The sequence below is a fragment of the Lissotriton helveticus genome, chromosome 1_1 (genome assembly GCF_964261635.1).
Source record: "Lissotriton helveticus chromosome 1_1, aLisHel1.1, whole genome shotgun sequence".
NCBI lineage: Eukaryota > Metazoa > Chordata > Amphibia > Caudata > Salamandridae > Lissotriton > Lissotriton helveticus.
In genome coordinates, this window is record NC_136057.1 from 345,966,886 (window position 1) to 345,979,123 (window position 12,238).

Consider the following 12,238-nt stretch of genomic DNA (forward strand, 5'->3'; position numbering starts at 1 on the left):
GCTACGTAGATGTTAAATAACGTGGGACTTAGCGAGGAGCCTTGTGGTACTCCACATGGTGGTGCAGAGACGGGAGAGTAAAAATTACCCAACTTGACTGTCTGGGTGCGGTCGGCTAGGAAAGATGAAATGAGATCTCTAGCCAAACCGTCAATCCCCAGAGCTGTGACACGGTCGACCAGAATGACATGGTCGACCGTGTCAAATGCTGCGGATAGATCCAGAAGAATCAAGATGGCCATTCCTCCCTGATCCATGATGGTTCTAATTTCATCAGTAGCTTTTATTAGAGCAGTCTCCGTCCCGTGTCCCTTCCTAAAGCCAAACTGGGTTTCGTCTAAGAGTTGGTGCGTATCGACAAACTCTGAGAGCTGTATGTTCATCAGAGCTTCACAGATTTTGGCCGGGAAAGGAAGACAGGCAATGGGTCTATAGCTGACCAGGGCGGAGGGATCTAGGGAGGGCTTCTTCATAAGAGGCTTAATCACTGCCTTTTTCCACGGGGCTGGATAGCAACCAGTTTGAAAGGCAGTGTTGCAGATTTCCGTAAGTGGGTGAGAAATCACCTCACTTAGCTTGATCATCACTGAGGGAGGGCATGGGTCCAAAGGGGATCCAGACTTGGTGATGGAAATGAGTCTGCCGATTTGGTCCTCTGAGGTGTCAGCAAAAAGAGAAAAACGGTCATGATTGATATGGAGGGGTTCCTTGTTACTGGCAGTGGATCTAGCCCCTATGTCTCCACCAAAGGATGCATAGATATCTGCCAATTTGGTGGTAAAAAAAGTGGACAGTGCATTGCAGAACAGTTGGGAGGGTTCTGCTCCGAGACCTGATGGAGGTATGGATAGGGAGTTGACCACTGAAAACAATTCTCTGGCCGAATTCTTAGCATTGTTTATTTGGGTCGAGAAAAAAATCATTTTCCGACTAGTGATGGCCTTTTTGTATATAGTTAAGGCATCTCTATAGGATTGCCTAGCAATAGGGCAATAGGATTTCCTCCAGCGTCTTTCTAAATTCCGACAATATTGTCGGTGAAGTCTGAGCTCTTCTGTATACCATGCCGCCGTGGGTGACCTTCTATTAGGTTGGATAGACTTTTCTGGAGCGACCTGATCAGCCGCATTCCTAATCCAATCCTGGAAATCGGAAGCTGAGGAGGTAGGGTTAAGCCCTATGATAGGGGAGGATAATGTCAGGATATTTGCCATTTGAGGAATGTCAGCATTCTTCCAGGCACAAATTGCTGCCCTAGTAGGTGGTCTAGGAGCGGGGCGGTTGACTGGACGTATCTCAATGCCAAATATGATGGCCCTATGATCAGTCCAGGTAAGGGGTAGAGTGTCTAGTATTATGATAAAAGAATTGTTAGTGAACACACCGTCTAGTGTGTGTCCCGCCTGGTGAGTGGGTCCCTTTACCAATTGTTGGAGTCCTAGGGTAAGGAAATCTGCAGTTAGTTGGGAGGTGTCGTGATTTCCCTGTTCTTCCAAAGGGAAGTTGAAATCTCCCAGTACTGTGTAATCTGCGGAGCCTATGATATGGTCATTTAGCTCAGAAAGGGACCCAAGAAAAAAATTCCGAGGTCCAGGAGGTCGATAGAGCAGAGTGCCTTTGAAAGTTTGTTTGCAGTTAATGTTAATTGCAAAAGTTGCAGCTTCACAGTTGGTGAATGAAATGGGGTCGAGCGAAGTATGATACTGATTCTTATAGATTATAGCCAGTCCTCCACCTCTTCCTGTTTGTCTATCATGTCTCACAACGCTATAACCATCCGGAGTAGCCTGACAGAAGTCAGGTCCCGAGCCCGCATCTCCCCATGTTTCTGTGGTAAAAAGAAAGTCGAGATCGTGAGTAATTATAAACTCACAGATATCTAAGCTATGACAAGGGAGGGAGCGTGTGTTGATTAACGCTGCTCGACATCCCTGGGGTAGGGTGATGGGCATACAGGAGGGGGCTCCAGCAGCTAAAGAAATGGGTAAAAGTGGAGATGTTAATTGATAATTACACCCAGGACACGGAGCAGGATTAATACCCACAGCAGTGGGAAGAGGCAAGTGAATACAATAGTGGCTAGGAAGGCCCGGATTGAGCAATCTGAGATGGACCGCTGAATATCGCACCGAAGGGCCAGGGGTCATGGCCCTGGGCCGTGTCCGGTCGCGGACGGGCGCAGACGGGCTTGGCTTAGGCGCGGCTTCGGCGCGCGCCCGCTGCGCCAGCCCGCTGCGCCGTCTGGCCATGACCTGCTTATATAGAAAGTAAGGAGGGTGGGAGGCCGGCGCGACTAGAGCGCAGCCCCCGCCACACCTAAGATGGCGCCCGCCGTCGCTTGCAGCCGATCCAGTAACACCGGCTGGGCGAGGCAGGGATCAGTAAAGTGCAGCGTGTAAGGGGTGTCAGTGTGCCTCTTCGAATTCCCTTTAAAACTAAACGATTTACAGCCCCCCAGCAGATAAAATATTTGCACAATTTTAAAAGGTTTAAAAGCGATTATCTGTAGTAGAATAACAAAGTGAGCACAAATATATGGTCCAGCGCTAGCTCGCAGCCCTCGGTCTCACCAGGGAGAGCTAATAGGCAGCGAGGCGCGATTCCGGTCCAAACTAAATAGCTGAGAAGGGCAGGAGGCCGGCGCGACTAGAGCGCAGCCCCCGCCACACCTAAGATGGCGCCCGCCGTCGCTTGCAGCCGATCCAGTAACACCGGCTGGGCGAGGCAGGGATCAGTAAAGTGCAGCGTGTAAGGGGTGTCAGTGTGCCTCTTCGAATTCCCTTTAAAACTAAACGATTTACAGCCCCCCAGCAGATAAAATATTTGCACAATTTTAAAAGGTTTAAAAGCGATTATCTGTAGTAGAATAACAAAGTGAGCACAAATATATGGTCCAGCGCTAGCTCGCAGCCCTCGGTCTCACCAGGGAGAGCTAATAGGCAGCGAGGCGCGATTCCGGTCCAAACTAAATAGCTGAGGAGGGCGGGAGGCCGGCGCGACTAGAGCGCAGCCCCCGCCACACCTAAGATGGCGCCCGCCGTCGCTTGCAGCCGATCCAGTAACACCGGCTGGGCGAGGCAGGGATCAGTAAAGTGCAGCGTGTAAGGGGTGTCAGTGTGCCTCTTCGAATTCCCTTTAAAACTAAACGATTTACAGCCCCCCAGCAGATAAAATATTTGCACCATTTTAAAAGGTTTAAAAGCGATTATCTGTAGTAGAATAACAAAGTGAGCACAAATATATGGTCCAGCGCTAGCTCGCAGCCCTCGGTCTCACCAGGGAGAGCTAATAGGCAGCGAGGCGCGATTCCGGTCCAAACTAAATAGCTGAGGAGGGCGGGAGGCCGGCGCGACTAGAGCGCAGCCCCCGCCACACCTAAGATGGCGCCCGCCGTCGCTTGCAGCGGATCCAGTAACACCGGCTGGGCGAGGCAGGGATCAGTAAAGTGCAGCGTGTAAGGGGTGTCAGTGTGCCTCTTCGAATTCCCTTTAAAACTAAACGATTTACAGCCCCCCAGCAGATAAAATATTTGCGCAATTTTAAAAGGTTTAAAAGCGATTATCTGTAGTAGAATAACAAAGTGAGCACAAATATATGGTCCAGCGCTAGCTCGCAGCCCTCGGTCTCACCAGGGAGAGCTAATAGGCAGCGAGGCGCGATTCCGGTCCAAACTAAATAGCTGAGGAGGGCGGGAGGCCGGCGCGACTAGAGCACAGCCCCCGCCACACCTAAGATGGCGCCCGCCGTCGCTTGCAGCCGATCCAGTAACACCGGCTGGGCGAGGCAGGGATCAGTAAAGTGCAGCGTGTAAGGGGTGTCAGTGTGCCTCTTCGAATTCCCTTTAAAACTAAACGATTTACAGCCCCCCAGCAGATAAAATATTTGCACAATTTTAAAAGGTTTAAAAGCGATTATCTGTAGTAGAATAACAAAGTGAGCACAAATATATGGTCCAGCGCTAGCTCGCAGCCCTCGGTCTCACCAGGGAGAGCTAATAGGCAGCGAGGCGCGATTCCGGTCCAAACTAAATAGCTGAGGAGGGCGGGAGGCCGGCGCGACTAGAGCGCAGCCCCCGCCACACCTAAGATGGCGCCCGCCGTCGCTTGCAGCCGATCCAGTAACACCGGCTGGGCGAGGCAGGGATCAGTAAAGTGCAGCGTGTAAGGGGTGTCAGTGTGCCTCTTCGAATTCCCTTTAAAACTAAACGATTTACAGCCCCCCAGCAGATAAAATATTTGCACAATTTTAAAAGGTTTAAAAGCGATTATCTGTAGTAGAATAACAAAGTGAGCACAAATATATGGTCCAGCGCTAGCTCGCAGCCCTCGGTCTCACCAGGGAGAGCTAATAGGCAGCGAGGCGCGATTCCGGTCCAAACTAAATAGCTGAGGAGGGCGGGAGGCCGGCGCGACTAGAGCGCAGCCCCCGCCACACCTAAGATGGCGCCCGCCGTCGCTTGCAGCCGATCCAGTAACACCGGCTGGGCGAGGCAGGGATCAGTAAAGTGCAGCGTGTAAGGGGTGTCAGTGTGCCTCTTCGAATTCCCTTTAAAACTAAACGATTTACAGCCCCCCAGCAGATAAAATATTTGCACAATTTTAAAAGGTTTAAAAGCGATTATCTGTAGTAGAATAACAAAGTGAGCACAAATATATGGTCCAGCGCTAGCTCACAGCCCTCGGTCTCACCAGGGAGAGCTAATAGTCAGCGAGGCGCGATTCCGGTCCAAACTAAATAGCTGAGGAGGGCGGGAGGCCGGCGCGACTAGAGCGCAGCCCCCGCCACACCTAAGATGGCGCCCGCCGTCGCTTGCAGCCGATCCAGTAACACCGGCTGGGCGAGGCAGGGATCAGTAAAGTGCAGCGTGTAAGGGGTGTCAGTGTGCCTCTTCGAATTCCCTTTAAAACTAAACGATTTACAGCCCCCCAGCAGATAAAATATTTGCACAATTTTAAAAGGTTTAAAAGCGATTATCTGTAGTAGAATAACAAAGTGAGCACAAATATATGGTCCAGCGCTAGCTCGCAGCCCTCGGTCTCACAAGGGAGAGCTAATAGGCAGCGAGGCGCGATTCCGGTCCAAACTAAATAGCTGAGGAGGGCGGGAGGCCGGCGCGACTAGAGCGCAGCCCCCGCCACACCTAAGATGGCGCCCGCCGTCGCTTGCAGCCGATCCAGTAACACCGGCTGGGCGAGGCAGGGATCAGTAAAGTGCAGCGTGTAAGGGGTGTCAGTGTGCCTCTTCGAATTCCCTTTAAAACTAAACGATTTACAGCCCCCCAGCAGATAAAATATTTGCACAATTTTAAAAGGTTTAAAAGCGATTATCTGTAGTAGAATAACAAAGTGAGCACAAATATATGGTCCAGCGCTAGCTCGCAGCCCTCGGTCTCACCAGGGAGAGCTAATAGGCAGCGAGGCGCGATTCCGGTCCAAACTAAATAGCTGAGGAGGGCGGGAGGCCGGCGCGACTAGAGCGCAGCCCCCGCCACACCTAAGATGGCGCCCGCCGTCGCTTGCAGCCGATCCAGTAACACCGGCTGGGCGAGGCAGGGATCAGTAAAGTGCAGCGTGTAAGGGGTGTCAGTGTGCCTCTTCGAATTCCCTTTAAAACTAAACGATTTACAGCCCCCCAGCAGATAAAATATTTGCACAATTTTAAAAGGTTTAAAAGCGATTATCTGTAGTAGAATAACAAAGTGAGCACAAATATATGGTCCAGCGCTAGCTCGCAGCCCTCGGTCTCACCAGGGAGAGCTAATAGGCAGCGAGGCGCGATTCCGGTCCAAACTAAATAGCTGAGGAGGGCGGGAGGCCGGCGCGACTAGAGCGCAGCCCCCGCCACACCTAAGATGGCGCCCGCCGTCGCTTGCAGCCGATCCAGTAACACCGGCTGGGCGAGGCAGGGATCAGTAAAGTGCAGCGTGTAAGGGGTGTCAGTGTGCCTCTTCGAATTCCCTTTAAAACTAAACGATTTACAGCCCCCCAGCAGATAAAATATTTGCACAATTTTAAAAGGTTTAAAAGCGATTATCTGTAGTAGAATAACAAAGTGAGCACAAATATATGGTCCAGCGCTAGCTCGCAGCCCTCGGTCTCACCAGGGAGAGCTAATAGGCAGCGAGGCGCGATTCCGGTCCAAACTAAATAGCTGAGGAGGGCGGGAGGCCGGCGCGATTAGAGCGCAGCCCCCGCCACACCTAAGATGGCGCCCGCCGTCGCTTGCAGCCGATCCAGTAACACCGGCTGGGCGAGGCAGGGATCAGTAAAGTGCAGCGTGTAAGGGGTGTCAGTGTGCCTCTTCGAATTCCCTTTAAAACTAAACGATTTACAGCCCCCCAGCAGATAAAATATTTGCACAATTTTAAAAGGTTTAAAAGCGATTATCTGTAGTAGAATAACAAAGTGAGCACAAATATATGGTCCAGCGCTAGCTCGCAGCCCTCGGTCTCACCAGGGAGAGCTAATAGATTATAGTGTTTCGAGTTTCGTCACATCATTTTAATGTTTTGTTGAGAAAATGTTTTGTTTGCATATGCTTTAACATTGTGGTATGACTTTTTCTTGTTTCTTTTTGCAAGGGGGAAGGGGTTGTGGTATTGGTACTAATATGTCGCCCAGCTAGCATGAGATGCATTAGAACGGTATGATTGTGTTTCTTTTGAATGTGGCTCACGCGTGAAGTGGTCGCTGGTTGTGGATCGAATGGTATCTATTCAGTTGCCGTTTGATCACCGGACTAGGAGGCCGCTCCGTGCAGTGGGTGGAGGATTATTCTAATAAACGCTTTATCTTCTATGAAACGGTTCCTTCATCTTATTTCACTGCCATTCCCAATTCTGTCTGGTTTAATTCTATGTGGATTAATGCACATAGTTACCACCTGCTTTAAATAGATGGTAAACCAAACCTTTGGTCAACAATACTAGATATTACTATTAAACCTTCGACTTTTGGGTCTCAATAGGAGAGAATGTGAGTGTGTGTATCGCTTATACAGAAATGACATTGAAGTGCAGTGAGTATTAACAAGAACACACTGCTTATCCAAGATAGACATTGTTCAAGTAGCCCGGCTCTGAGTGAGTCTCTGCAAGGAGCACAGAGAAAGTCAGGGTATGTAGAGCGACTCTGAGTAAATCTCTTGTGCTCCCTGGGTTCATCCGGGCACACACATTTCTGATGAGACATTTTCAGACAAAACAGTAATTGCGTCTGATATTTAAGATCAAGTTTTTAGCTCAGTAAGACTTTATGTTGCCTTACATTGAGACCCTTTAGACGGAGAACATGCATTCATTAAAGGTATATAAATACCATGATGAACTCATGTTTTGGATTTGATATGTTAGAAAAGGGTGGCTAGCCACTTGCTTAGTAAAACCAAATGTATTTACATTTCATATCACTTTGGTGACGTGGCACCGCTGGTCAGGACCCCGCCTCAGCACCACTGGGGACGAGAGGGGGATCCCCATATTTACAGCAGGTAAACTCACATGCTTGCCATATTCGATCCATTGCTCGTGTTCGTTCTTCCAGTACCAGATCCACTCGGTGGTGAGAAGGTAATCCGATGGTTTGGCCACTGAGGAGGCTGTGGAGAGCCGATGAACTGGCTTCAGTGAGGATGTCATGCTCTGAAAATCGATGTTCTGATGTCCCAAACTAGAGCAGAAGGAATAGAATAAAAACACAGGCAAGTGGTTGCAAAGTACAGAGAGGTAACTAGATCTTTGTGTCAGGTTACAGCCTCCTCTGAGAAGGGGTAACTGATGATCTGCGGGTTAACACAGACATCCATAAGATCAGAGTGCATCTTCTGAGCACTGAATGTTTGTTACCTTTATTATCACCTCTTTGGCAGGCCCGGGTGTAGAGTTTGAGCTTCTTCATAACACCCATGGACATCTAGCTTGTGAAACCCTTTTCAATATCTGGACTTCAAATGCTGCTTTTGATACTGTCCACTGACAGACTCTACTTTTGAGATTAGAGGAGCTCAGTATATGATGAAGTACCTTAAACTGGAGTACATCAGCACTCATTTTAAGTTCTGACACACACCTCTACCGATCCTGATCAGTTCCCTTAACATAGCCAGATACATTACACTGATGACGCACACATCCTACATCTGGAAAATATGAATGACCTAGACCCTTAGGTATCAACACCTTTCTCTATAGACACAGAATGAACAAACCCCTTTGACACATTAGCCCTCTAGACTCAATAAAGTCCACATTTGTAAAGCGCACAATCACCCGTAAGGGTCTCTAGGCGCTGGGGGCCGTCGGGAAGATTAAGCGAGCTATTGCCCAGAGTCACATGGTGCTGGGCTAACCTGCCGCCGGAGCCGGGGATCGAACCGTGGTCCCCAGATTCCAGCGTCAGTCGCCCTGGCCGCGGCGCCACACCTCTCACCTAAGCGTTGACCACTGTCTCCATGTCCATAAGGCATGGATGTTGAACAACCATCTTATACTTGACTTTCAAAACGCAGTTACAAGTCTGTGAATACACAGTTTGTGTTTCTATCATTGTCTTTATGACTCCTCAGACAAGCAACAATAGGACAGTGCTGCCAGCTGTAACAAATTGCAAGCCAGAGACAGAAGCAGAAGAGAATATGATCTGTTCAGAGCCACAAAATATGCACATAGAGATAGACAATGAGACCCAGGTGGCTAGCAAAGTTTGACCATCTCCAGCATTGGCAGGTGACTGTGGAATAACTGGGATGCAAGAATGGATGTGTATGACTATGCCCCTTCATGATGTTTGTCATTAAGAGATAATTTGCCACATTTGAGAGGGCCAATCAAGTTTTAAAAAAAGCTAATGCACCTACTGACTGGGACCCAAAGAATACGTTTCTACACATACAACAGCCCTGGAAGAGATCTTGGTTGTTCATTTGAAAAATAATTAGGAGCAATCCCTTCAAGAGATGATGCATCATTCATTGGCACAAACTTATGACATGTGTTAACCACTCACTCTGTCTGTGCACTACAGAATGTACATGAAGCAGTCTAACTAAGAACTCACATATCTGCAAACAATTCACTGTCTGTGTATCATGTACCTAGATAAAGCATCCCATTCACTGTCTTATTCACCTAACAACCATTCATCCTGCTTATGTACCATGTCTAGATGAAAGCTTCTATTCATGCGTCTGAGGACTATCAGCCCTCCTGTTTAAACAAGTATTTAGATGAAACACTTCCTCTGAAAATCCCCATCTCAGGAACCGAGTATTCGTGTAGCTTCTACACATCACCAGCAATACAAGACTACTGACTTCAATCTGCAACTCACAATGTGGATATGTCATGCTAAAGAAGTACGCAAAAGGAACATTTTGAAAAAAATCTTGTACCAACACTAGAAATTCCACCAGGTAGCATTAAAGTAAATCAGTACCTGGTGTTGTTTGGGTCGCAGTAGGCTTTCTCAATATCCTCCATCGATGGAAGGTCTTTCCATTCTCCTGTTCCCTCCAATACCTGCCAGCGATAGGGCAGATAATAGTGCACCTGGACGCATTTATCTGAGTGAAGAAAAGAAGGAAGCACTTAGGGACATGGAGAAAGAAGAGAGGTGGTGTGCAGACCTTTGGCGCAACCACTATGGTGGGTGAAGAGGAGAGGTTTAGCTGTGCAGTCAGCATTGACAAGAAGCCAACATAACAATTCCTCAGAGTTCCTTCACTTCAAGTACACAATACCTACTGGCAGTACGGATAGTCAAATCTGCAAAAGGCTAGCAATCAAATAGATATCGTTGAGAACACTGGAGATTTATATCAATATCTGCTGCTGTTTTGAGTCCATGTTGGTTATTGAAACTAGTAAATACTCTACATCCACAGAACAATCCCATGTCTTGCGGTCAACAATAGGTCTTGGAGCAACATCTCCGCTGGTATGGTAACAAAGTCATCATCATTGTTCATTAAAACGGGAGGTTGTGCAGTCTTAGTTATTTTGGAAAGTGTCCACTTACCACTGCAGGAAACATTTAGACGGTACTGGTGTTCCAACTAAGAGCAGCAGTGAATATAAATGTAAGGCTATTTATCTAAATCACATATTCTTCTGAGAGCCACAGCGCACTATCCATTAGATAAAGCCTGCCTGCAGCCATGGTTTTGAGAAGGACATTAAAGTGTGCAGACACAAGGTCCCTGCAACTATTAGTACCCATGTGGCACCAGTGTCTCCACTGGGAGTTCTGTCTTCCAGTGTTCTCACATCACATAATCTTTGGAGTGCAAGTAGCTTCTGGAAACAGCACTGAGGATCAAATTGTTGCTAAGCATCCTTCACTAAGCAGTAAAAACAGCTGGGAACCAGGCTGCCCTTTATTTTTCTCCTCTGGGCACCACTCCCTGCAGTAAGATTTTTGCCCCTGAGCACTCACTTTGGTTTCTGCAGAACTTCCAGATGTGATAGAGGCAAATCTCGTTTGGATCATTTTGTTCATCTGGAGCTGAGACCATTGGAGAAGCTTCAGTGTGTGACGCTGTAATGAGAAAGAGTACAAAACCATGAAAGCTAATTGCGAATATAGAATTAATGATAGAAAGCTACCATAGCATCAAGACTGCAACATTCAGACAGTTAGAGCAGATGAATGTGTACAACATGCTTTATTCATTCCTAAGGATATGGACTGCCATCCTGACCCCTATTCGGACCAGCTATCAACTTCCCCCCGTTCTTGCCATCTTTCAACTTCAAACTTGAAAGCTTTACCCTTGACCTTCACTTTACCCCATGTGTCTTGATGCCCAAAACCTTGGTCTTGCCCACATCTTGGTTTTGGTCTCTTTTACTCAGTAACTCTTTCATGAAATAGAGATGTAATCACTGATGTGTCTCATGATCCCTCCTCCTCAAATGCAACAATTTTCATTCTTTTAGTCAATTTTTATGCTGAGCTTGAACGTGTATATATTTTCCATTCCTGCTCTTTGGCGGACCTGCATGTGCTATATAAAACGATACATAAATGAATTAAAAAAACGAATTCATCATGCCTAAAACACAAACTGTTCTGCTGATTATACAATTCTGCAACCCCTTCTTCGCTGATCCATAGATGCCCTTCAAGAATTGCATTCGGATTTTACTGTACTCCCAAGATTCCCACTTCCTTGAAGTTGGTACGACTGATTCTGCTAAACTGCAGCCCAGGTTTTAGTGACTTCTGTTCAGTAGTACAGTGTCGCAGGTTTTCACCACCTGCGAAAAAGCTAGCTGTGTCATGAGAATACCCTATGGATTGGTCTTTAACTCTCCTAGCACACACTACTCCAGAAGCAATTTAATAGGGTTGAAGATTTAAAAGTTTAAATGTACCATGGAGTCATATAGATTGTTAGTCATAGTAATACTTAGATTAGTGTAAAACTATCTAAAATAACCTACACGCAGAATTGTGATGTATGTGGTATTTGTATAGCATAAAATTAGCCAAAAATACAGCACAGCGCTTTCCAGGGTCAAAGGTAAGAATGCAGTCAACTATTAATAGGAGTGGTAGGTGGTTAGTGGATTGTTACTGAATTGTGTTGAGGTGGTCTTTAAATAGGTGTGTCTTAAAGTGTTTCCTAAATAAATTGGAGAAGACTTAAGGCAGTCCTTGTGAATATGGTGAAGTTCTTTCAGATCATGGGAACATAGATAGAAAAAGCCTGCTGTCTTGTTTTTTGATTTTTACTCTTCTTAGTCTCCAGTCTGATGGTGGACTGTCTGCAGATGTGCCAAGATCCACCAGAGATGGTGGGCTTGTCTGCAAGATAAATGGGGGGTGCTGGTTGCGATAGGCAAGAGGACTCAAGGGGTTCCATCAGGATGGGGGCATTGTGATCATATCTCTTTGTGTAGGGGCTAAAGTGTGTAATTTGGAAGGTTGTGGACAAGGCGTAACCTCCATGCAGATGAGAGGAAACAAGGGCGTCAACAGTAGTTATGAAGTTTCTTTCTAGAAAAACAGGTTTCACCTTCTTTAGAAGAGAGCTCGTATCAGGGCATTTAGTTGTTTTGCAATGTGTTTATTGAGGGTAATGTTGGTGCACATACAAGTGAACTGCTGTTCAGAGAAATTGTGTCTCAAAGCCATCAAGGTTCATGCCATTGAGCCAGATGTGTTGCTCATGGCAAATAACAAATTCTTTCTTGGTTAAGGTTGGCTGCATGAGGTGCATACAGTGTTTGAGCTGTTGG

At 47.2% G+C, this 12,238-nt stretch overlaps 1 protein-coding gene across 1 annotated transcript in view; it reads right to left on the reverse strand.

The window, feature by feature from the left end:
• Positions 1-12,238, reverse strand: part of LOC144807718 (protein mono-ADP-ribosyltransferase PARP12-like) — a 361,427-nt gene that overhangs the window by 173,514 nt on the left and 175,675 nt on the right. The window contains exons 4-6 of the mRNA XM_078673379.1: positions 10,431-10,532; positions 9,432-9,558; positions 7,499-7,667 (exon numbers count right to left, since the gene is read on the reverse strand). Of these exons, the coding sequence (XP_078529505.1) occupies positions 7,499-7,667; positions 9,432-9,558; positions 10,431-10,532 (398 nt within the window). The remainder of the gene's footprint in view (positions 1-7,498; positions 7,668-9,431; positions 9,559-10,430; positions 10,533-12,238) is intronic.